The 25,607-nt window shown below is 38.3% G+C and overlaps 3 protein-coding genes across 4 annotated transcripts; all 3 read right to left on the bottom strand.

Annotated features, from left to right (window-relative positions):
- Positions 1–993: 993 nt before the first annotated feature.
- LOC131968483 (elastase-1-like) lies at positions 994–7,129 on the bottom strand. Of its 2 annotated transcripts, none has more exons than XM_059329389.1 (8): positions 6,984–7,129; positions 5,487–5,693; positions 4,609–4,709; positions 4,292–4,417; positions 3,527–3,663; positions 3,224–3,366; positions 1,707–1,856; positions 994–1,106 (listed from the first exon to the last, which is right to left on the bottom strand). In XM_059329389.1, exons 2-8 carry the CDS (start codon positions 5,616–5,618, stop codon positions 1,095–1,097), a joined length of 801 nt encoding a protein of 266 aa, XP_059185372.1. In that variant the 5' UTR covers positions 5,619–5,693; positions 6,984–7,129; the 3' UTR covers positions 994–1,094. The 2 variants fall into 2 exon arrangements, with proteins under 2 accessions (XP_059185372.1, XP_059185371.1); XM_059329388.1 differs by lacking the exon at positions 6,984–7,129 and having other exon boundaries at positions 5,487–5,590; positions 5,688–6,872.
- Positions 7,130–10,223: 3,094 nt separating this feature from the next.
- LOC131968113 (elastase-1-like) lies at positions 10,224–15,032 on the bottom strand. Its single transcript, XM_059328858.1, has 7 exons — positions 14,993–15,032; positions 14,759–14,856; positions 13,236–13,336; positions 12,884–13,009; positions 12,418–12,554; positions 12,177–12,319; positions 10,224–10,418 (listed from the first exon to the last, which is right to left on the bottom strand). Exons 1-7 carry the CDS (start codon positions 15,030–15,032, stop codon positions 10,224–10,226), a joined length of 840 nt encoding a protein of 279 aa, XP_059184841.1.
- A 440-nt stretch (positions 15,033–15,472) lies between these two features.
- Positions 15,473–18,735, bottom strand: LOC131968484 (elastase-1-like). The gene is made up of 8 exons (XM_059329390.1): positions 18,686–18,735; positions 18,305–18,402; positions 17,721–17,821; positions 17,117–17,242; positions 16,309–16,445; positions 16,084–16,226; positions 15,683–15,832; positions 15,473–15,589 (listed from the first exon to the last, which is right to left on the bottom strand). Exons 1-8 carry the CDS (start codon positions 18,723–18,725, stop codon positions 15,578–15,580), a joined length of 807 nt encoding a protein of 268 aa, XP_059185373.1. The 5' UTR covers positions 18,726–18,735; the 3' UTR covers positions 15,473–15,577.
- Positions 18,736–25,607: the final 6,872 nt, after the last annotated feature.

The following is a 25,607-nucleotide window of genomic DNA, read 5'->3' as shown; positions in this document are numbered from 1 at the left end:
TAAAAAATTGTCTCACACAGAAAATAATCTGCCATGTCTTCCATATGTATGTAGTTTGACGTTATGCAGCACTGTGTTTCATGTTTCCATTTAATTGTTCTTGTGGACTAGAGAGATGGACTCTGCATAACCCTTTAACAACAAGCACACTCATTAGAATACTCTGCATGAGAGTTGGACATGTGAAATCATTGACCCTCTAAGGAAATAATTATGTGTCTGTATTTACATGCAGTAAACATGGCTGAAATATTAATGTCCCCTTGAGACACTGTTTCTCATTTTCAATAATTTAACTGAACTTAACTCACTAGTATAATTGAATCAGCTCTGATTATGGTTTGTGTCCACATAACACCTGTGTTTGCGGATACTGAAACTCAGCTCATTAGTTTGTTATTGTTCTGCTTATGTTGATAAACACATTTGAGCAATTATGAATTATGTATATGCAACTGATAATGTGGTAATGGTATAGAAGCATTTAATATAGTTTGCTATCTGTGATTTCTTCCTCACAGAAAATCATTTGGGCTTTTAATTGGACTGAATTTTGAAAGTTAATGTCATACTTTGTTTCAAACCTTTCTTGTGATGTAAAACTACTTGTGATGTGATTTTCAAAACTGTTTTAGAGCCTTATGAAGTCAGCTCATTTCAAAGTGTGAATTTATCACCGTCTAATCACATCTTTATGTTTTATCCTTCCTAATAAAAAGTGCTTATTCCCGAATGTCCACAGCTTCACTAAAAGCATTTAATGACTCCTATTTGTAACAGTGCAGCTGTTTTAGTTTCTGAAATCAATTTATTATCCAAAGGTCATCTTATACAAATACCCGATTTTTAAAAACACTCATTAACACAGCTGTCTGAATAAATCTACTGTACTCTTGGACCCAAACTACACTTCACCTCCACTCACTTGTGCTTTTATAAATCTTAAGAGACCACTGCACATTATCACCCACGCAAAGAACAACTGAAGCAGGTAAAGTGCACATTACAGGACATTTTATTCTGACAGAGATGTGCAGAAACTGAGATGAATCCAGAGTGTGCTCTCGTCTCCATGGAGATCGTTCTTCTTCTTCTCAACCCATGATCTGGCAAAGCAAAGGACGAATGAATCATTATGTGATTATCCTCAATAATCCAGACAAGATGCTTCACAAATAGACGTGCATTTGCAACGATGAATGAACACATGAAAAAGATTATGAGTTCCTCTGGTGAGTGCATGTAGTTGGGATTGTATAAACTGTACTTATATTTTCATCTGTGTGAAAAAACAGTGACATTGGCTCCAACATTTGGTACTTTTGTGCAGTATTTCACTGTGCAATAACCACTCTTAACTGTGCATTTATTTATACTATTCAAACAATATTCTTATTACAATTCTTGAACTTTAATACACTGAATAATATATCCATTTTCAGCATTACTATTATTTAAATTGATGTCATATATTGCAGTATACACATGTATTCTTTTTACATATTTTCTATAGTGATACTGTTGTTATTGTAGTATAATGTTCACAATTTCACATATGGATATCTATTTTCTCATCATTTCTCAATGTATTTCTATGGGAGCAATTGTAACATTACCCAATATCCCCCCAGGATCAATGAAGGATTTCTGATTCTGAATTATATTTTTGTTCTGATTCATACTGTGTGTTTGTCTTTACTACTCACGCTGTTCATCCAGCTGATGTAGTCAGAGGAACGGGTGAAGACGGTGGGCTTTCTGTAGGCGTTGCAGCCGGAGGAAGACACAAAGCTGGTCACACCGTGGACCACCCATTTGCCGTTGACACTGCAGTTCAGGGGGCCACCGGAGTCTCCCTGGATTCAGACAAGATGCACAACAGACAAAGCTCAGAGCTGAATATTCACAACCTTTGCACATTGGTGCTTTACAGTGCACTTAGCACATCACCACTTGCTTCTCTTCATCAGAGGAGGATTCCTCTGATCACAGGCAGCTTTGAGCAAGTTTGTGCAGAACATAAACTTGCAATACTTTGACACTTTGTGCAGCTTAAGCACTAGCCTGGATCATTGTTACTGACTTATGCCCCTGCTGATGCAGCAAGAAATCCCACATGTGTCCTCCAAAGTATCTTCCTTGACAGGAAGGGGTCAGGCCTCAGCTCAGTGGGAGACGTTCAGTTTCACTTTGTCATGGAGGAGTGGGACTGAGTTCTGACAAGTTCTTTTTGAGTGTCTGCTTACACCCAAACATCATTCCTGCTGTCCTAATTGCAGGGTGACATTGTGGTTTGTGAGACAACTGAAGAAACTGGGTTCAAAATCTGAGCTGGGAAGAGTGTACAGTGTTGGGAGGACTACTTTTAAATCATATTCCACTACAGACTACTGAATACATGCCCTGGAATATAATTTGTAATGTATTTCATTAGCTTTCTCTAATTGAACTTATTTTATACCATTTAGATTACTTCTGATTTGTCATGTAGAGCTCATTTGTCTAGACTTTATATTATATTTCCAGGCCAAAAACACATTTCTGACAGCCGAATACAAGCAGCTCCAACTTGTCCTATCACACAAAGGTAATGAAAGTGAAAAAAAATAAAAGTATATTTTTTCCTAATCCCGCTGACAAACAGCCAATAAAAACCACAAACAAACTCAAACCAAGAACATGACCTCCTGTACTCAGCAAACCATCAATTTAAAAAATATAACTGTAATGGAATACTGCATGTAATGCATACAACTGTAATATACATGATCACCCCTAAAGTTGGAATAATTTTGTTAGTTTAAAAAAAAAAAGCCTCTGTTAATTGTGGTTTGGGAGAGATTGATTAATAACGTTTTGTGAAGATATACACTTTATCTTTCAAGAATAAATCACATTGTCACAATCAGCAGCTATACTCAACGCTATAGCTAACAGTAGCTATACTCAACATACCATCAATTTAAACTGTACTGTAATACAGTAAGTGAAATACATATAACTGTAATCTACTTTAAATACATAATCATGCTACTTGTTTTCCCCACCATGGTAAGGCTGGCGATGTTGGCACTATGTTTTGACAAGGAAGAATGTGTGGAATAAAAAAAGTGTATTATTTAAAAAATTGTCCATTGTAAGAATATAATAGAAGACATTGTGACAATATTACAAGAAAAACGATACATGTGACAGCATACACAGTCCTGTCTCATAGGCTTACCTGGCAACCAGAGTCGGATCCACCACCAGCACAGACCATGGAGGCCTTCACGGTGCTGCCCCACCATCCGTAGCTGGAGCAGGTCTTGTGGTCGACAACGGGCAGGTAGGCCTGCTTCAGCTGGCTAGACAGCTGACCTCCAGCTGAGGGGAAACACGTCATACGAAGTGAGAAAGCCTGCATTAACATAGATCATGCCCTGCTGTCTCTTTCAAATGTCACATTATTTACAGATGACTCTCTTTTAGTACCTAACAGAATGCTGTGTTTTCTGGTCAAAGTGTATCATTATGTCACACTCACTCTGGGTGCGACCCCATCCGGTGATGTAGCAGGGGTTGTTGTGGGGCAGGACCTGACCACTAGGGGGCAGAGCGCCGAGCTGGACCTTGTTGTTGAGAGATGCTTCAGTGGACAGACGCAGGAGAGCGATGTCCCACCTGAAGGTCAGAGAAACACGTCTTTAAGTGTCTGAGTGATAAATATTTTCCCTGTGTTAAGAGTCTGCCGTGGTTTTGCTAAAGAGAAGGCTGTTGTCTTTCAGTGTGTGTCTTGATGTTGTTATGTTAAGCTTTATTAAGCTGCAGATTATTTTATTGATTATTCTATTCATCTCTTGGTTAATCACTCTTTTCCTAAAGCCCAAGGTAATGTCTTAAATGAATTAACTTACATTTTCTGACCTTCCATCAGATAAAAAATAAAAATAAGACAACGAAATATTGAATTGGCATTGTTTTAAAACATTGAAAACCAGCAAATCTTCACATTAAAAAAAGCTGCAGCGAAAATTTGAAAAAAAAAAAAAAAAAATAGAAAATGTACGGATTATACATATATACATATATATACATACATATATATATATATATGCACACAATTGTAGCCTATCAAACATCATATATGCCAAAAAGGCAATTTGATATTCTTCAACACTATTTACTACTATACTATAGTTAAACAAATAACTAAATCCATTCTGATTTTTACAATTTGTGATGTACATGCATCAGTATGTATTACTTTAGTGTGCAGAAGTCGGTCAGAATATGAGCAGTAGCAACTAACCCTCCAGCAACATTGTTGGAGTTCCATCTGGGGTGGATGTGGACGCGGCTCACGCTCATGTACTGCTCGCTGCCTTCGTGGGAGTTGATGTTGTGGTCTCCAAGAACAACACGCCAAGTCCTGGACCTGTGTATGCACAAACAAATATATACATATATTTTCATGGCTGCAATGCAACCTCTTGGTTATGCACCTGTAATGTAATGAAACACATTTATGTAAATGTTCCTCTCTGTCAGATCTCATATCCTGCTACTTCATCCATATCTCTATAGTTTTAGGCTCAGCAGCTGTTCTGTGATGCATGAAACTCCCACCTGTCCACGCAGTGAGCAGCGGTCATGACCCATCCTCTCCTGATCAGGGTTCCTCCGCAGGTGTGGTGGAAGTTGCTGCCAGATTTGAACTGAAGAGAGATCTAACAGAACGCCAACAGAGAGCATCACTAATACAAGAAACTGAACAGTCACATTCATGCAAAATGCTTCTTGGCAGCGTTCCAGACACTGAAAAAGATATTACAGAAAGAGTCTTAAATGCACCTGATGAACTTTGTGGATGTGCAGAACATATGTTGTGCTGCCCTATTTGACATCTGAAAGAAAACTGAATACATTTGCTCAAGTACTGTACTTATGTACTATTTGGAGGCATGTGTTTATTTGTGTATTTCCAATTTATGCTACTTTAGCCTTTTAATTCAAATTTTCTTGGAAAATATTGTACTTTTTAAAAATAATTATTAGTCTCCATTTAACAGCTATAGTTACAAGTTACTTTGATTTTACATACAGAGCATATTGTTATATTTATTATTATAGATTAAAGGTCTTTCATACCAACAAAAAAAAACAAGTCTTTTCAGTCATGTTAGCTACTCTGAGTTTCAGGTGTTTATCCTCTTAATCCCTTTTTGGCGGGGATTATGCATTATGTTCTTACAAAAAAAAGGCATATTTAATAATTATCTATTTAAGAAGAGTTATGAATGTTATACTGTTTGGGAAGATTTTTAAGCTGATTAGAAAGTCTTTCTTTTTAAAAAGGGCCTTTTTTTCTAAGGAATATTCCAGTGAAGAAGCGATTATACACTAATGAAAATATAATTATATTCCTTTCTTCACACTGCTCCTTGAAGTAAACAGAATGGGCACTTCTTCCACCCACCGTTGCAGAGTTAAACAGCATACAGTACCTGCCAGGGCCAAGAGTTGGGTCTGGCCACCTCGCCTCCAACAACTCTCTCCTCAACACTGTCATCCTCCAGGAATCTGGGCTCGGGCGTCAGCTCAGCCAGCACTGAGCAAAGCAGAGACACGGGAGGCATTACAGTCAGACATCAAGTATTCAAGAGTGTGCAGAATGTCAAGAAGAGGAGGAATCAGACAGTTCTTACCGAGGGCTGCGAGAGAGGTAAACACAAGAAACTTGAGCATGTCTGCGGCCTCCTGAAACTTTCTGCACTGGAGACTTCTGCCCACTACTGTTTTATACCCTCAGGCCCCTTCTGCTGATAGCGTGTGTGTGTGTGTGCTCAATAGCAGTACATGTCCACCTGTGTCTGTCTCACAGTAATCACTACAGGGGAGACGGGGGGATTCATAGGTAGAAAAGCTGACACAGCGCCTGAATCCATTTTTTCCACTTGCGTTGACTGCTGTCAGTTATGAGACTGTATATGTTTGTTCTTTCTGTTTCATGCAACAAAACTGTGAAACTGTATGCATTATTTTTGACTGTTGATGCTGCTCACATTGAAACTAAGTTACTGGCTTCAAAAGTGGAGTACAAGATATTTAGAAACTGCAATAGCAGGAAACAAATATTTACTAGTAAAGACATAACAGAGTAATGGCGTTCTGAGCAGAGAATTAAGTCACACTGCCTGTGTTGTAATTTGAGCCTCTCTATTCATTGTTCTGGTAGCCGTTCTGGTTGTGTTTGCATGTAAGGGCATGTGATTTCCTCCCTTTGAAACTGTTGGCCCTCCTCGTGTTCATGTATCAATGGCTAGTTTATCACAACCATATACTGGACTGAATCAACGTCAATCAAACTCCAGTAAGAGCAGTGTGGATACAATCCCAGCCCAGATTGAATTTCGTTCTGAAAGTCATGTACAGCACCTTTAAAGACAACTTAACTTTTATTTCAGGCAGAGAGGGGCTTTACACAGCACACACACACATTCAGATATCTTCTATAAGTGCACTCTATTGAAAAACAATCTTGCAAGATGCATGCATTTGATGTTGCAGTAAGTGTTCTCCTTTTGTTTTGTCTGGAAAGACAACCTGAGGCATCAACTATATGGACTGGTCAGAATTTTTTTTAAATGTTTTTATTCACAATGATATAGTACTCTGGTACTCCAAGATGGATTATTCCCTCAGTCTTTGAGCGTGATTAAGTATTTCAGCTCCATAGACCACATATGCCACTTTAATTCCTGGAAATTGTGTTTTAATTTGGAGTAGAATTCTGCATTTTCATGCCAGAACCCCCTTACAATGCAATAAAACTGCATGAAAGTGTAATAATCTGCCTCACTACCTCTGTTGCACTGAAAGTAAACAGGTATTTAAAAAGAAAGTGAAATTTTAATTTTATTTTATACAAGCCGCACATTTTTAAATGTTGCTCTTACCTTTCCTTTTCTTACCCTTTTTAGGTTTATTGTGATTGACCTTACCTGTAAATGTTTGATAAATTGAGAATATGTTTTTTTCTGTATATTCTGTGCTGTTCCTGTGGACCCCAGGAAGACTAGCTGGTTACTAAGGTACCAGCTAATGGGGATCCTTCATAAATAAACAAATAAACAAAAAAGTGTAACTAAGAAAAAGAAAACAAGGTTGCATCTACCCCACTAATTGAAAGCACCTGTCATGCTGTGACCACAGGTGCATGCTGGGTGTCGCTAACAGGCACAATGCTAACATGCTGGTGGTGGATCCTGCAGCAGGGATTTAGGCGTCCACGAAGTAACTTTTATCTTCAATGTGATGCGTGAGGCCTTCTTGTGGTTTGCTGCAGAATGGACGGGTTGTAGTGTGCTTTTTGAATGAAGTAGAAATAAAGTTAAACCTGTTGCAGATTTTTGCGAGCTTCGTGGTGCAAAAATGCTTACAACCCTTCAGGCCGAGAGGTGAGCACCGTTGTGTATGTTGTGCTGCGCATACTTTGGCGTGCAGGCAGTGTGTGTTGGGCTGGAGTTGCTCTATTGTCCTTACAGCTCTGTGTTGTCTGCCTTGCTGAGGCTTTTCTCCGACGTTAAAAGGACCTGCTGGTTGCATCTATACTGCGGCTAAGTGAGCAGTCATTTTCGGACACAATGAAGCTAGCCGCGGCTAGGATTCTGATGCGCGTCTATTCGTCATGTTACGGTACTGGTCCCTGGAACGGATATTGAAGACAGGATTTACTTTCCCCAGATAAAAACGACAAATGTAAATAAGCCTAGTTGTGTCGTCACTTAACAAACCCTAGTATGATAAAATAAAACAAATAATCTATAATACCTTTCATACAAAATGATGAATTTCTGCTTAAAGTATTCCAGATTATGCCTCAGAGTGTAAGAAAATAATACATACACTTTCATGTGCCTCTTATAAACACTCTATTTTAGTGCTCAGATTTTATGGATATGGTGTGTTTTACACGATTACTGTTTTTGTAAAATATTTTTTGGAAAATTGCAATATAGCTTACCACCCTGCTTATAGTATCACAATATACTTAATCGTAACCCCTTTATTATTATATGTATTGTATATTTAGAATTGATGAACAGTTGTATGCACAGGCTTTAAATGTCCATTTGAGGGGTGCCAGATAACCATGCTGCAGATTTATGTTTATAGTCCAAAAACAGCTGACTGTGGTGTTATTGCTGATGAACAGCTCAGTGTAATGTGCAGAAAATGTGCTATGTGAAGAGATCAAGTTGTGCAGCACATACAGTATGTCATGTAGCTACGGATCATGCTTTAAAAGGGCTACAGCCTCTTCAACCATTAATAATGGGTGCCTCACAGAGCACAGTAGTTCACATGCAGAAGTAGAGGGGAGGTGCTGTAATGAGATTATGATGTGTGTTGATTAATATAGATCCAGATCCGTGTTTAAAGCTTATAGTAACAACCCTGAGGCTACAGTACACTTATTCACTTTAATAAGTACTGATGAGACCCAGTGTATAGTGCCATTAAAACTCCCTGTGCTGGTTGTGAAGAGCAGAATGAGCAGCTGCAGCACAAGACTTCCATTGTGTTGGACATATAGTTGCTCAGTGGCCAAATTAAATTACATCATAATTCAAGATTTAGGGATGTTTTTTTCATCAGTATATACAAATAAAATGTAATGATGACTCTGTGAAGCTTGGGAGGCAGCAGAAGCAGTATTGGGCTTTATTTTAGCTATGTGCCAGTATTACTGATGCTCAGAGATAACTACACATCCTGGAGCTGCTGAGCAACACTTTGACAGCTCATCTATGACATGCTGTATGATCTGCACCCTGTTATCTGCTCTTCTCTAACAAGACCACAGGAGGCTAGCAGTCTAGACGTGACCATCCTAAAGGTTTTTAGACTATATCCCAAAGTGTCGACCTGTTGCTTTAAATTTAATTTCTGCCCAAGTGTTGCATAAATGTCATCTCCTGTTTGTTGCATTGTGACTTTTTGGTCAAGGCCAGATATATTTTATCATTTTTTTTTGTATATCCTAAATCTCATTGAATAGTTTCTTTGTTTCAATTGAATTGCAAATGTAAAGGCAGAAAAGTGAGCATTTAGTATGTAGAGCACACTGTAGAGTTAGATTTATTTCAACGATAATCTTACAGAAACCACTACAGCAGTCTCATAGTAATAGAAAAATATAGCTGGGAGTTTGTAAGTAATACGTCTGCATTAATGATGGTTCCCACAGGCCCTGCTTTAAACTTATTTATGGAAGATTATCCAGTGTTTAAAGGCCGAAATAAAACATTCAATGAAATAATAAAGAACCGGTTAAATATATGTTTAAGACACACTGACTGCACTTATTTCCCTATTCACAACTGTCAGCCCACCTCTCTGAGCTGTGTTTCCATTCTGTTTATAGTACAGCTGCAACATGTGTGCCGCTCCCACTATAGGCAGACTTATCATGTATATACTGTGCCGTATACCCTCCATTAGTGCCTCAGGGCTCGCTGCAGCCATTTCCTTCAAAAATGTCGCAAAACCACCATAGAGGCAGCAGAAGGGGTTCAGCACAAATCAGGCTGATTTTTATATGGTCTGTTTCTGGTGGGAGAAAATAGAAAACAAAACTTTAATTTTGAAAAATAACAGGAATAATGCGAAAGGACAGGCTGACCAAAATGCTACAAAATGGATGTCAGCATGTACTCGGGACTGCTTGCTGTCAAATTTGCATTATGTCAAAAAAACAAAATTCTTTTGTCCCTAAGTGCACTGTCTGCTCCTCCGTGTATTTGTCTCTTTTCTGACTTAACTTGCTGAGTGCTGACTATGCTCAAATGCTGCACTGAATGGAAGGAATGGTGAATGCAAATTTCTCGCAGGCCTTTATAAGAAAGTGGCTTGTGAGGTTTTATCCGATTATCAGGGTTTCTTTTAGTGTTGGTGATAAACATTATGGTACTTATCAGTGTCATGATGTGAATTTTTTTTTTGTCAGACATATTAAAAACACTTACAAATGCAGGTCATCAAGTTTATTTTGACTTGACATTTTGTGGCAACACACTCAAATCAGAGTAGTTTCTATCACAACAAAACCAATTTCAGTTATTGTTCATGACCTGGAAGAAAAAAAAAATGTATTTAGTAACTTTTTCAACTGCACAATCATTTCAAATGATTTGACTTTGTTAACTACAGTTTTTTTCCAAAGAACTTGTACATCAAGTTTATATAACATGCAAATCTTTGCATCTTTTTTTTTTTTTACTGACCGAGTTGATCCATTCAATGTAGGCTGAGACGCGGGTGAACACGGTGGGTTTCTGGGCTGCGTTGCATCCCATACCAGACACAAAGCTGGCAATACCGTGGACGTAGTACTTTCCATTAACAAGACAGTTCAGAGGGCCGCCAAAGTCACCCTAGGATGAGAGAGTTAAATGTACACAAATGTACAGTACAGGCCAAAAGTTTGGACACACCCACCTCATTTAATGCGTTTTTCTTTATTTTCATGACTATTTTCATTGTAGATTCTCACTGAAGGCATCAAAACTATGAATGAACACATATGGAATTATGTACTTAACAAAAAAAGTGTGAAATAACTGAAAACATGTCTTGTATTTTAGATTCCTCAAAGTAGCCACCCTTTGCTTACTTGAATATAAGACATGTTTTCAGTTATTTCACACTTTTTTGTTAAGTACATAATTCCACATGTGTTCATTAATAGTTTTGATGAATTTACAATGTCAATAGTCATGAAAATAAAGGAAAAACATTGAATGAGAAGGTGTGTCCAAACTTTTGGCCTGTACTGTATATCCACACCTATATTTTTTCCCCCTATTAAAGCCTCCCTTTGTAACTTGCACAGTGATGGGGATGTGTGTGTACTTTTATGATGGTTAAAAAAAAAAAACTTCTAAAGAGGGCTTGCTTGTTGATAATGACTTATTTCACTTTGACCTTCACTGTTGAACCCCAAGTCAAAAATTCTGCAAAACATTTCCCTCTTACCTGTAGTGATGGTTATCAAACTGCATTGTTTTCTTTCTATATTAGAAATAATAAAGTTCCTACATGAAACTGCTCACAACAAAGTCCGTGGATTATCTTGGTATGTCATGTTCAAGTCATGGTTTCTGGAACAAGACATTGCTGTTGAGTTTTTCAAATGTATGCCAACATTTGGCAGCTTGCAGCAAAACAATCTAGATTGATAAATGATGCTGCAGGTAAGACAAAAAATGTGTGCTTATGATTCTCCCTGAATCCATAAAAATGGCTCGATTTGCATACTTTAGCAAAAAAAAAAAAGTTTACTAAAGCAATAAAACATGATTTCTCTAATTAATTGTGACTACTAAAAATCCTTTATTATATGTAGTAGAGCCCGATGGATATGTCAGTTGACTGATGTTATTGGCCTACCAAGGGCATACCAGTGTTGGTGTATAAGCTGTCCAATATGTGCTTTTATAAAAACATATTTTACACAATATATAATGCAGCAAATCATAGCTTGCCGTGATTGTTTTTCCTTAAATGGTCAGTAATTGACTGACACTAAAGAGTGATGGTGTTTATTTAGCTTTTTATTTTATTCATATTCTTTTTCTCAGTTATTTATATAACAGTTGGCGATGTAATACATTGTATAATGAATAACAATGTTAAATATGATTTAATAAAGTGAGAAAATGAGGAAGTAGCTCTCTGGATACATTTGCAGAGTGTTGAAAAATCAGTGCACAATGCACATAAAGGTCTATTTTTCATTCAAGCTAAAAAAAAAATGACAACAGTTACAAATGAATTTTCTCCCTCTAAAATCAGCATCGGTCTCAAAAATCCAATATCGGTCGTGCTCTAATGTACATTATTTATTCCACTGGATATTTTTGTGAAAGTAGAACAACAAACTGAGTATTTGTGATATTTGAACAGGTAAAAATCGACATGATGTGATTTTCATTTGCCCACAGTTAATTATTGGATTGATTGAAGGTTGGTGCGGTTTGGCAGATTTTCTCAGCTGCTGATAAACAACAGAAGAGGATTGTTTGTGTTACTATTCAGCAGGTATAATATCAAGTGCACTTGGTTTGATTGAGTTTGAGAGATCTGTTCTTCACTCTATTTATTTAGTATTTTTTTGGCATCAACAGACTCACGTTGCATGCTGACTGAGCGCCTCCTCCAGCACAGATCATGGTGGTCTTGATGGTGCTACCCCACCAGCCGGAGCTGGTGCAGGTCTCGTGGTCGACAACAGGAAGATAGGCCTCCCTCATTCTGTTTGACATAACTCCACCAGCTGAAGGTACACATACCAGAGGAGAGACAAACATTTACAGGCAGACTAAGGTGAATGCATGTGTGAATTATTTGAGGGAAGAATTGCATCTGACTCACTCGAAGTAAGTCCATATCCAGTGATGTAGCAGCGGTTGTTATGGGGCAGGATCTCGCCAGAACGAGGCAGATAGGCCGCTTTCACGTAAGAGTTCATCGTGGCTTTAGACGACAGCCGCAACAGGGCGATGTCGTTACTAAAGGTCACAAAATGGGACTGTTTGAATGTCTTCTACTGTCGTGTTATCACTTAATTGCAGCACAAAATGCTCCAATTGGCATCAACAGAAACAAACTAACCAAATATATTAGCTTCTTCGAATATCAGTGCAAACAGAATGTAATGTAATTCAAAGGCAGCTATAAAATCCATGAAAATATGCCCTTTACTTTGATGTGAAGCCCTGTAAAAGTAAGGCTAATCTTGTGTGAAACTAAGATATTAAAGAAAAGAATAAATGTTTACTTTATGTAGTCTATTCGATTGAAGGATACTGTACTATAGTGCAATAAGAGACGGACCCACCCAGAGGAGATGCTCTCATTGTTCCATTCAGGATGGATAAATACATTGGCGACATTCTTGTGTTGCTCCGAGTTGCTGTGGTGGAAAAGGATGAGATCGCCGAGGACCACTCGCACAGATCTGGGACTGTTTTTAGCTTCGGTTAGTTTATTTGGTTTCTCAGTGAAACATTAAAAGAGAGGTGAGGAATAAAGACAACAAAAGAAACAGAACACACATATTTGCGCAGGTGGTGAGAAACAAGACAAAACCAGAATCTCCTTAAAAAAAATGTGTGGGCACATAACACTCACCGTTGCAGTACATCAGAATAGAAAAATATATGGTTTATTACGCCAACTGTATCTGTTACCTGTACACACAGTGAGCAGCAGTCATGACCCATTCGCTCCCGAGCACAATTCCTCCACAGAAATGGTGATAAGAACCATCAGAGTAGTGCTGGAGAGAGGCCTGCAGCAGGATTCATAAAATATTACTTCTTCCAACCTCAGAAACATTAAAGGAAAGTTTTCAAATCAGGTCTTTTCACCCTTGCCTGTACTGAAGCGGCTCATAAGTGAGTGTAGATTTGTAAATTAAAAACATTTTTGTTTTAAGATGCATTTCTAAAAACATGCCCACATTTTTTTTGGTAAATTATAGCTAAGAAATGTAAAACTAAATATTTTTAAAGCACAACATTGTGTGAAATACGCTTATAGTCGCTTTCCTTGCTGAAAGTAGGATGGTAAATATTTTATCTGAATGCTGAATATGGAGCTACAGCCCGCAGCCAGATAGCTTAGCTTTGCTTAGCTTAGCATAAAGACAGGAAACAGACAGCATGGCCCGAACTGGAAACTATAACTGTCCTTGGAAAGTACAGACCTCTGTCAAGGCCATGCCCTATCTCACAGATGACGAAATCCACCCACCAGCACCCCCAAAGCTCAATCATTAACACATTAAGGGGTTGCCATGGTCTTGGAAAACCTGAAAAAGTAATTTGTTAAATGTTTAAAAACTTTGGAAAAGTCATGGTTTTGTGTAATGAACTTAATTTGTACAGAAATCTCCCATTGATGACTCATGTAACTGCAATTTTATTTTGCGACTTAACATAGTTCTTATATGCACGAAGTATGACGTTTTACATTTCTTATGTATATTTTTTTCCTGTGTTCTTTCTCTTCCCCCTTTTTTTGAGTTAACAACGCATTAATAATACATTTATCTAACACCTGAAACAAATTTTTATGTCTCAGTTTAAGCCTTGATACTTTTTTTGCTACATTATATTCCCTGCCTGCATTTGGTGGTGAAAATTATATTATGGTTCCTTTTTAAAAGTTTTTTAATTTTGTCCATGAAAATGTATGCACAGCAAAATCAGCAGTGTTAATTCAACTCACATAGTGTTAAATTTAACACTTTTTCTGAGTTTATATAGTTCTCAGTTCTCTATAGTTCTGAGTTAAAATTACTCTTTGAAAAGTGTTACTATTTAACTCTTTAATAGTGTTAAATATTTGACACCCTTGGTGTTGTTTAATGACACCACATAAGTGCACTTTTAACTCCAAATTGTGTTATTCCTTGTCACTTTGAGTGTTCATTTTTAGCATATATCGTGTTATTTTATGACTCAAAGTGTATTTTCAACACTAAAATCATGTTACTCCCTTTCACTGAGTGTTCATTTTTAACATACATTGTGTTACTTTGACACATTAAAGTGTATTTTTAACCCTAAAATCATGTTATTTCCTTTCACTAATGTGATAATTAACATTCATTGTTTTGTTTTACGATACATTAAAAGTGCATTCTGTCTTTAGCCGAACATACAAGTCACAAAATCTGAAAATCAAATGTTCCTATTTGATACTGTACCTGCCAAGGCCAGGAGGTGTGATGAGGCACCGCTGAACCTCCCACAACTCTTCCTACAGTGCCGTTCTCCTTGTAGGTGGACTGAAGTTCAGCCAGCACTGAGACCCGGAGAAATTGAATCAAAACACCGTACACATGGTTTGATTTCCCATTGTGTTCATATAGTCTATGTTCCAAGTGTCTAGGCATTTGTAAGCAGTAGATTCTTTTCAGTACAGCCTTGATACGTCTTACCTGTGGCTGTGAGAGTGGCGAACAGCAGAAACGCGAACATGTCTGCAAAGTTTCCACTTTTCTAAATGCACGTCTCGTTCTTTTATACCCTGAGATGACCTTCATTTGATGTAAGGCCTCTGCTGAGCCTGGCAGCGGTCAGAGAGGCACCTGCTGTCCGTCTCAGACTTTATCACACTTTGTGATAGCATGTGACGGCGTGTTGCCACATCACACTGCACGCTTTACTGGAACATAAAAAGTGTTTTTAAGAACCTCCAGTGCTGAACATTTATTTTCACAGTCTGTGGCCACACTTTTGTATAAGTATTTGCACGCTTCATAAAAAAAGTCCATGAATTTGTATTGTCGGGTGTCCTTTTTAAAAAGAAATGTTTTTATGCAGGGTAGGAGGATAGTTTGATGCAAAAGAAATGTGACCTTCACAATGACACGCATAACTGTGCTTGCATAACCTTATAAGAAATGAGTCATCACTTGAAGTTTTAATTAAGTTTATTTTGAATATAATGAGAAGCAAAGGCACAGGAGACGATAGCGTGGTCGAATGTGGTCTCTGTGCTGCAGCATGGATGACTCATTCGTTTAAACCATGATCTGGACAAGAGGAGAAAAAAATAATGACTTATCATATGTGCCTTTGCAAGCATTTTCGTACTGATTCTATTACATATGATAGATAAAACTTACGGAGTCCATCCATTCGATGTAGGCGGAGACGCGGGTGAAGACGGTGGGCTTCTTGGGTGTGTCGCATCCATAACCAGACACGAAGCTGGCAATACCGTGGACGTAGTACTTTCCATTAACAAGGCAGTTCAGAGGGCCGCCGGAGTCACCCTGAGAGGAACAAGTTTAAAGAGAACATCTTCAGTCTTGTGGACATTATGATTCAGTAGTGGATATAAAATATAAATAACAGCATAGTGGAGTTATCTCAGGGTAAAATCTGTATATAGGTCTTGTTTTTTGTGTGTCTGTTTTTCCACCAACTTGATCACTCCATGAGTCAAATAAGTCATCCAGAATTAGTTTTCAGCAACTTTTTGAAATTTCACGTGAAATTTCATGTCACGTAGGAGAGGACTCACGTTGCATCCAGCCTCTGCACCACCACCACCGCACACCATGGTGTCCTTGACAGTGCTGCCCCACCAGTCGGAGCTGGTGCAGGTCTTGTGGTCGACCACAGGAAGGTAGGCCTGCTTCAGCTGAGCGGAGATGCTGCCACCGGCTGGACAAGGTGAAATTGGAAAGGTGAGATGCATTGAGCTTTACAAAAGCATTAACCTGACAAGATTATGCATTTAACTCACTGGAAGTGAGTCCCCATCCGGTGACGTAGCAGAGGTTGTTGTGGGGCAGGATCTGGCCGGTCTGAGGCAGAGAGCCCAGCTGGACGTAGGAATTCAGGGTGGCCTCAGAGGACAAACGCAGCAGAGCAACGTCGAACCTGAGGTGGAGATTCATGGATCAGACGGGAAAATAAAAATAGCTTCTTGGGAGGGCATTTTCACTATCATGTAGGGATTATTTTCTTTCTAGTAGAGCTAGAAAACCATCTTGATGATTATGGGTAAACTGTATCAATAGGTCAAAGCGGAATTATTAACAAAATCTCGGGTTTTGAAGAATCCCTTCAAGCCTTTTTTTTTTTTTCTTAAACTATTGTAAAAAATACACAAACATCCCCTTTATTGTCAGTGTAATTCACAAAATGAGGATGTAATAAAGAAGAGCATCCCAGCGTATATCATCCAATTATTCCCCAAAGCGTGTTATGAGAGGAGGCTATGAGTTTTAAAAAAAATTGTGGCTATGTAAACTGTTTCATTCTAGCATGAAACTGGGCCTATAGATTATCTTGAGTAACCGGGTCTTGATTTCTGGAAAAAGGCATTGCTGTTGAGTTTTCCAAAAACATTTTTTTTTTTAGCTTTGAGCACCACAAGCTGAAAAAGCAGAAATACCTACAGCTGTTATCTCCAACAGTCAGCAGCTCACCCTGAAACTATCTAGATTGGTAAAACTGAACTACAGGTAAGAGAAAAATATAAATTTGGGGTGTTGTGGTGAGCTGTCCCTCTTTAGATTTTTATGACTATGGAGGAAAAGTATCCTCACCCTTTAGCTACACTTCCGGAGACCCATTTGGGATGGATGTAGACCTTGCTGACAGCAATGACCTGCTCTCTGCCGCTGTTGCTGTAGAGGTCATGTTCCCCGAGAATCACACGCCTTGTCCTATAACTGCAATACAAAAAATAAAAAAATCACAATTGTTAACAATGATTATTTATGACTCGAATGACTTGTTTGCAAGTCAGCATAATGACGAATTAATTAACTTAATGAATTCTTATTACTGTAAACTGATGTAGAAAGTAAAGGTCACAATAAGCAGTTTAACGACTCTAGTGACTTAAATGGTTTTGTTGATTTTTAGAAAAAAAAAAAAAAAAAAAAAAAGATTATTCTTCTGTTTGGAGCCTTTTCTTTCTCTCTAATAAATCAAATGAATCCATTTGGTATGTGACAGTTATAGATGAGGCTGTGAGAAGTTTCCTCATGCTGCTGACATTTAGAAACGGTGAAATAAATCATACGTCGGTACTGTGATAAGAGCGGGCTTAGGATATTCGAGTCAACGTAATCACAAAATATGCACAACGGCACTAACCACTCGCCCAGCCAAAGGAGTGCATGTTCTAGTTAATCATTACGTTACCTGTCCACACAGTGAGCAGCAGTCATAACCCAGCCGCGCTCAATCAGGGTTCCTCCACATGTGTGGTAGTAGTTGCTGCCAGACCTGTACTGAAGAGAGATCTAAGGGGGAGAAAAGAGTCATGTATGTGTGAGAACTTTAACTATGAGACGACTTATCAATGAATGAATCGCCAGAACAGTAACTGCCAACTTTTTTGAGCGATTAATCGTCGTGCAAAAGTCCAAAAAATAAGTTTTTTACCCCCAAAAATGAGATTGCCTTATTTCATATCATATTTAACAGGGTTTTTAAATGGCATAAGACATTTTTTTTTGGACTTTGAGACATGAGATGGACATTTCTTCTATTTTCTCAAACATTTATTTGACCAGATTAAAGCCAATTGAGATAAAAGCTCTTGACCTGCCCATTAGGGCAGGAAAGTTGATTGACTAACAGATTAATTCGTAGCCCTAATGAAAATATTTGTGTAATTTGTGAATCTGATCTCATGGCTCTGTATTCCCAAGTATCTCAACATCATTTTATTTTCTGCTGAGGCACTGCACTTAGTCTTTTGATCCTGTGTGACAGTAGATTACCTGCCAGGGCCAGGAGTTGGGTCTGGCCACCTCACCACCAACAACTCTTTCCAAGTTGTCCTCCAGGAACCTGGGCTGGGGCTCCCGCACCGCCAGCACTGGTTAAAAACATAAAGACAGAGTGAACAATTTCTACATGTTTCCCCCCCCCCCCACGTAAGCCTCATAATGCAGTTTTGCTTTCCACCTCCAGAAAGAGGAAAGAGGAAATGAGGGCAGTGAGAGTGTACTGGTAGAGCAGATTTTGTGGAGCTCCTGTGTGTTGCCTGAACTAAAAATGAGTGAGTGACTGGCTGACGGAGTGAAAGAAAGTGAATGAGACAGAAACGGATCAATAATGAATGGTTCTACAGCGCAGTGTGTGTGTTGTCATTTTCTTACCCAGGGCTGCGAGACTTGTCAACACCAGAAATCTAAGCATGTCTGCAGTGAGTCAGTGATTCTGCAAAGGAACGAAGGCTTCTCTCCTTCTTTTATACTTGAACTCGACCTTCAGTTGTTCTGGAAACGTGTGGCTGATTTTTTCCGCTGTGACAATGCCAGGTATGCAGCTGCATCCGTCTCCCACGGTGTTATCACAGCCTGCCACACACCTCCTGCTTTGACCAGTGAAAAAGAATGACACGTACTGTAGGCTGACAAGTATATCACTGGATGTCATGAGTCAAAGGACTTGGAAAGGTATTTATTCATTTACTGTGTTTGATAAAGTCAACCACATCTATTCTGGGCACTATTTGTGGAAAATGGAACATATTTTTGTCAGACATTTGGCCTGAAGGGGAGAAAGTAATAAAGACCTTTTAAACCATCTGGTTGACTAAATTTCTCTTAGAAAACATGGATTATTACCTTTTTTATTCCCAACATAAGTTTCCAAAATGGACAATCAGTGTATTTTGTGTTTATGCACTTAATTTCTATGCAGTTTAATTTTTGTTTTGCTATCCAAAATGAATTATCTGATGTAATGGAGTGCAAGAATATTCAAATTATATGCCCATTTGAACCAGCATGAATTATGAAGTAAGCATGGGGGAACATGTTTCTGTGCCATCTCTTTTCCCAAGTGGCTCTCTGAGATGAAGTAAAGAAAATAGACAATGGTACATGCTAATATTTAGTGCTTAAACTGTGAAATTGCATACAACAGTTGCAGTTCAATTAACAAAAAAAATCTTCATGCATCATTCAGTGACTTAAGCTGAATCTACATTATCAGTTTAGAGAGTCGGGAGACTGAAGTGTTAAAAACAGCCTCAAGCTTTGGACAACAAAAGTGCCTATTTGATTACCTATTTACTTATACTGATTCTATTTATTTACAACACTGATTGAATATTTAACTATTTTATTACGTGTTTTCATTGTTCTGTGGCTGTTTTTCTGTCTGACAAAAGAACAGAAATAGCTAACAGCTTCTTCTAGTAAACTTTATTAAATGGGATTTATTTGAAAACACAGTTACAAAGTGCTTTAAAAAGAACACAATAATGGGGAAAACAAACTAAAATGCATACATACAAGGGCATTAAAATAATAAATTAATATCAATAGAATTAACCAGCAGCTCAGGTAAAATCAGGTAATGCTTGTCAATAAAAGTATGGTTTTTAAAGAGTGAGACAAACAGCCTGGACACAGTCGGTCCAGAGCCCCCCCCCCCCCTTTAGTTTTCAGTCTGGTCCCTGGAAGACACAAAAGTCCACTTCCCCAGGATCTCAAATTACCCAAAGGTTCCCAAGGGACTTAAAGGTCTGAAATATAATCTGGAAGCAATTCATGAAGAGCCTTAAAAGTCATCAAGAAAATCTTAAAATCAATACGACAACAAAGAGGCTCAAACAGATGTGATCTTTTCCCTCTTGGTTCTGGTTAAAAGCCTCACGGCGGAGTTCTGAACCATCTATACCACCCTTCAAAGCCTAACTGCAGTGATCGAAATTGAGTTATAACTAAAAATGAACTCCATGATGTCTGTTTTTATCTTATGACAAAGTTTTAAATTTTACTTTATTTCAGAGAAATAATGATGTAAAAATTGCAGTAACTACAAAATCCAGCTCAAAACCAAAGCAGATGGTCTCCTTTGACTGTGATACAGTGTAGCCTTTCTATTTCTTCATTGTGTTGAATAGTGAAGACAATAATAACATAAATTATAAGATTCTTTGATAGGGAAATGATTATATAGATAGTGATTAAGTAAAAAAGTGAGACTAAAATATAACATTACTTTATAAGAAGTCTAAAACACATAACTCTTTGAATAGAGTTGTTAAACACTTTTAAATACACTTTTAACAAATTCCATTTGAAAATGTTTATTTACTGAAAACAAAATATAAAAGCTGAAAGAAGACACTGTAGTTACTGCACTCTGTTTATGCATTACTATTAAAACAGTTTAGAGCAATGCAAAACCAGGGCAGTAACTACATTTTTGGGGTCAAAGGTCAAAGAAATCGTGTTTTTTTTTTTAGCATAAAAATTACATCATCAATGCATGTAGAAATAACGGTCATCACTTACCTACCTATAACCCATTTGGCTGGCCAGTTAAAAAACTTAAAGCAGTTTTTCTCAGTTTTACCCTTTGCATAGTTACTGCAGTTAGGCTTTGAAGGGCAGTATAGTTGTTTCAATTATTTTAAACATTTAAGAGTTAATTGATTTATGAAGGATTTAATCATGCCTGGCCCTGCAAATATAAATGATAGAATAAGTAAAATAGTTTATTAATTTCCAATACTGAATCCTGCATGTTGACAGGATTACATGTTGACTGTTACATCCATTTTCTTCAAATAATTACTTAAATGTTTGAGTTGTTTTCAGTACTTATTATTTTATACATCAAATATGTGTGTGTGATTTTGGACAGAAGTCATTATAAATAATTTGACTACATAGTATTGGAATAAGATGAACAGGACAGTGTCACAGCCCAACACTAGATGGTGCTAAAGACCAGCAAACACACAGACTCTCAACTTGGCCCTACAGGGTTATTATAAAGGCGTTTCACCTGTATTTCACTGGAGACAGATAACATGCAGTGCTGGGATTTCTGTTCAAGCACCCACATCTTCATACAAATACAGATTTTACTAAACTGAGATAAGAACCTTTAAGCACAAAGTCAAATCTGCTGGAAAGATTTAAATCCAGTGTGAGAACTTAGTTGAAGAAGATTTCTCTCCTCTACGTCACTCTGACCTCTTTGACATTGAACAGTTATATCATAGATGAATTACTTGATGATTTGTGCACACTAAGTCTCTAGGTAATATATATATATATATATATTAATACTTTTTAAAAGCCATTTACTAGTACTTAACTGGTCACGCTGATATTCCCAACAATGGCTTTCTGGACAATGGGAAGGCCTCTGATGTGTCTGTCTTTTTATAAAACAGTCATTAATTAGACAGAAAGTCATTAAAACTGTATGGATTTTGGATTATTGCCTTATCAGGCTATTAAAGAGATAGCCACGCTGGCTGGTAATTGAGCCGGCCCCATGACACACAGGGAGAAGGGCCTAATGCTGCAACACTTCCTGATCAACAGGGGCTCCACAATTTAGCTATTTTCTCATAGAGCGCCTTCGTCCCCTCCGAACTCCTCGCGCACCCCTCCGCCACCCCAACCTTGTCTTGCAGAGGCATAAATCAAATGGGGAGATCAAAGACAGGAAGTGCTGGGGATGTGTTAATTAAAGATGTTTGCTCTTGATACAGCTTCCCCTCGTTAATGAATAGTCGATTTGGTTCCCATAAAGATGTCTCGCACACACACAGGCAGGAAATTGAGGTTCCAAAAAAAATTAATGGGATGCACTGATTGGGTCGGTGATAGAAAGTCAGGCAGGGTTATCACAGAGTAACTGTTGATTATGCCAATGTGACACTATTTGAAAAGCTCAAACTCATGGCGGAGTGCAGCTGAAAGATTTAAACCCAGTCATAAACTACCATTGCTGTTAGTCATTCATTCCATATCCTGCTGCCATGTGATGCTGTGAGGCAAGTGAGTGCACCTTTAAAGCCGTTTTAATTGATTTCTTGTGGCCATTTGGGGGCAGCAGAACAAGCTGTAAACACAACACTCATCTGACCAGAGACTTATTAAATATGTCTTGAAGCTACAAACTTCATGACTTTTTAAAAACAGTGAATTTGTTTTTTCATGCAGCCAGCTGGTTCTCATAAGACAAGTCATGATATGTTATTGCGGACACTTACAAAGCGATCCGTTCTTCCTTTCTTCAAGGGCTGTGGTTGCACAAGAGTTTTACATTTTCTAAGAAAACAATTCACATCCTGAACTTCAACTCTTCACAGAAGGCTTTATGTACACAGCCTTCTCTGTTGCCCTTGATGGGAACTTGTACTGTTTGCCAAACAACAAGCCAGAGACAAAATGTCTCCAGACAATAAATATGGGGTTCAAAAGTTTAAGCGTGGACATGAACTCAAATGTGCAGTATGTAATTCCTCAGTAACGAAGTGTCAGTATTTGACACTCTGGGAAACTGACACAGCAATCAATTACCTTTCTCCAGAATTACATACTGCACCTTTTCAGAACTTTAATGTTTTCACTTTGTCTGCTACTTTCGTACTTTGTAAGTTTCCCCCAAAGGATCAATTAAGTTTTCTCTCAACCAATAATACAGGTACTCTAAAATGTAGAGTAGAATACTCAAGAAGCAGAAAATGGAAATGCCTTAAATACCTGTCAATTCTTCCTAAGTACATAACTTTAGTAAATGCCCACAGTTGCTTTCCACCACTGGTAATAAGAATTTTTGGATGTTAGTATGTGCTAGAATCTCATTGAAATGCATTTTTCTTGATCTACACCTTAGCTAAAACCCAGAAATTGGTCTCTACCTCTCATCTAAAAGTATAACGACTAGTTTATCCTCTCAACTGTGTTTGGCTGTGGCGTTATTTGCGAGTGAAATATTTTGTTTATGTGTAATGTGAGTGGTTTCAGCTCTAAATTACTGCACACCGTGGCACTAATCTACACCGAGTCCTCAGGGACTGACAGTGTATTAGCACTTTTCCCGTGCTGGCCGAAGAGATGTGTAGGGATGCATCGATGTTGTGATGTGTCCTGCTGGGTGACAGCAGCGAAACTGATCCACCGGGCTGTTTGCAACCTTTAATTGCAATTATACCCCAGTGAAAACAATCAATATACTCCTCCCCACCAACCTCTCTCTCTCTCATTTTTGCTTCCTCACCAGCTCACGTTCCCTCTCATGTTTCCTTCCTATCTCTTTATATCTGGCAAAAAAAGGTGCCATATAGGCTGTGGGGGTGAAGTGGTTTATTGGGGGAAGGGATGAGTTGGTGCAGCAGCACATTAGATGATCTGCCGTGGCTACGAGTGCCTGATTGATCCTGTGGAGTACTGTTCATCCATCTCCGTCCTCCTGCGGCTGCTGCTGCTGCTTTCACCTCTAGCTGCTCGGCTGTTCCCTCTCCCCTGTCCCCCCCTCTGCCCTGGTCTCAGCTGCCGCCGTGCTGCTGGGTCCTGGCCCTCGGTTGCAGCAGTGATAGGGTCTACTGGAGTGGAAAAGGAGGCTGCTGCTCCAAGCTTCCCTCACTGAGAGAGAAGGAAGGTGATTAAAAACTGACATACCATGTTGCTTCACCCTTGCTATGCCGTGTGTGTTGGCCGATTAGACGGCCTTTTTGAGGATACTTAAAGTGGAACTGCTCATTAAAAAATTCCCAATTGAAAAAAAGGGGAATTCATCTCCAAACCCAACAAGAAACAAATAAATGAAAATAGGTTCACTATGAAATGTGTATGAAATATTTAGAAAGTGATAAAAAAGCAGCATGAATGGCGATACCAGACATCTAATTAAAACAAACCACATACAGCAGTGAGGGGAGCTTGTGCAGCTGTTTTGTAAAACATGTTTTTATTGCAGTGCACATTTATACCTGTCAGTGGCTGTCAACATAATTATTCCCAGAGGGACGGGGGAGAAAAATAACTATGTCAATTAGCACAGTTTAACAGAGAAAGCGTCAGTCAGTGTGAATAAGTGTGCTGTGATAACACCAACTTGTTAATTTGAAGCCTAATGTGTCACTGCACAAATTGGTAAATTTCATACAACTAATGAGTCTTTCTCCACAATATAATGATCCATCAAAGGTAACACGAGTAAGATATAATATAGTGAGGTTCAATGCCGTGGAACCGGGCTATTTGATGTCTGAAGATGATGTTAGTTTAACAGCACAATTCTGACATTTAAACCCCCCGATTTCCAAATCTATTGTGTATTCTGTCAATCAGTTTTTACCACTGACAGTTGGAAGTACAAGAGAGACAGAGAGTGCAATCTCGGAGCTTCACTGGGCTGTGCAATATTACTTTCATGCATCACTACTGTCTGTACTGAGCGGAAGTTAGGCAGGAGACAATTAACTTGGACCTCTAATAAAAAAATGTATCGTCAAAGGAAATTAAGTTGGAATGGTGAGTGTACCGATGGCCACAACTTTGTTCTTGTTTTTGCATAAAATGTAAAAAAGACATAATTGGTTAAAAAATGTTTTGTAATCAGACCCTTGAATTTTTGGATTTAGATGATATAAATGTAGCTTCTGCAGCACAGTGTTGCACATATTGTTTTGTCTGGTTTCAGTGAAAAACATGTTTGACTCATTCTTAAGATAGTAGAGGGCTTTATTCAGCTCTTGCCTCTGTATTTCATTGTGTCCTACAGAGCTAACAATATGAGTTAAAGCTATTGATTGAGGCCCATGTGGTCAGCCAGCTGCTTGGTAAATCATAACAAGGAATCCCAAAATGTCTTCATAGAGATTATTCCCTGTGTCTCTCTCAGAATTGCCTCGGAGCAAAACATTTTAATGCTATTAATGTTATTGTAAAATATTCTTTGGCGTTTCACATGTGCAATTTTAATACAGGACTTTAAAATCATGTTTTCCAATATTAAGTATCGCTGTAAGCACTCTTAGTGGTCAGCTATGAAAAAAAAAGTAATTGCTGGCAATTTAATTTTCAATTATCGCTTCAGTGAAAACGAATTATTTTCATGTCATATTATAGACTAGGTGCCCATTTTGCTAAGCTCATATCTCATACATGCAGTGGCACAATACAATTTACTTTTGCCTTCCTCTCAAGTGCAGCAGAATAGTGTGCAGCAGACCACCAATGAAAAAAGAGACAGAGACAAAGAGGGGAGATGTGGGGGGTTAGATTGGATCCGGCATGTGAATATTTAATTAGTTGTTAA

This window comes from Centropristis striata, chromosome 3, assembly GCF_030273125.1.
Source record: "Centropristis striata isolate RG_2023a ecotype Rhode Island chromosome 3, C.striata_1.0, whole genome shotgun sequence".
Taxonomy (NCBI): Eukaryota; Metazoa; Chordata; class Actinopteri; order Perciformes; family Serranidae; genus Centropristis; species Centropristis striata.
This window is presented reverse-complemented; position numbering and strand designations above follow the sequence as displayed.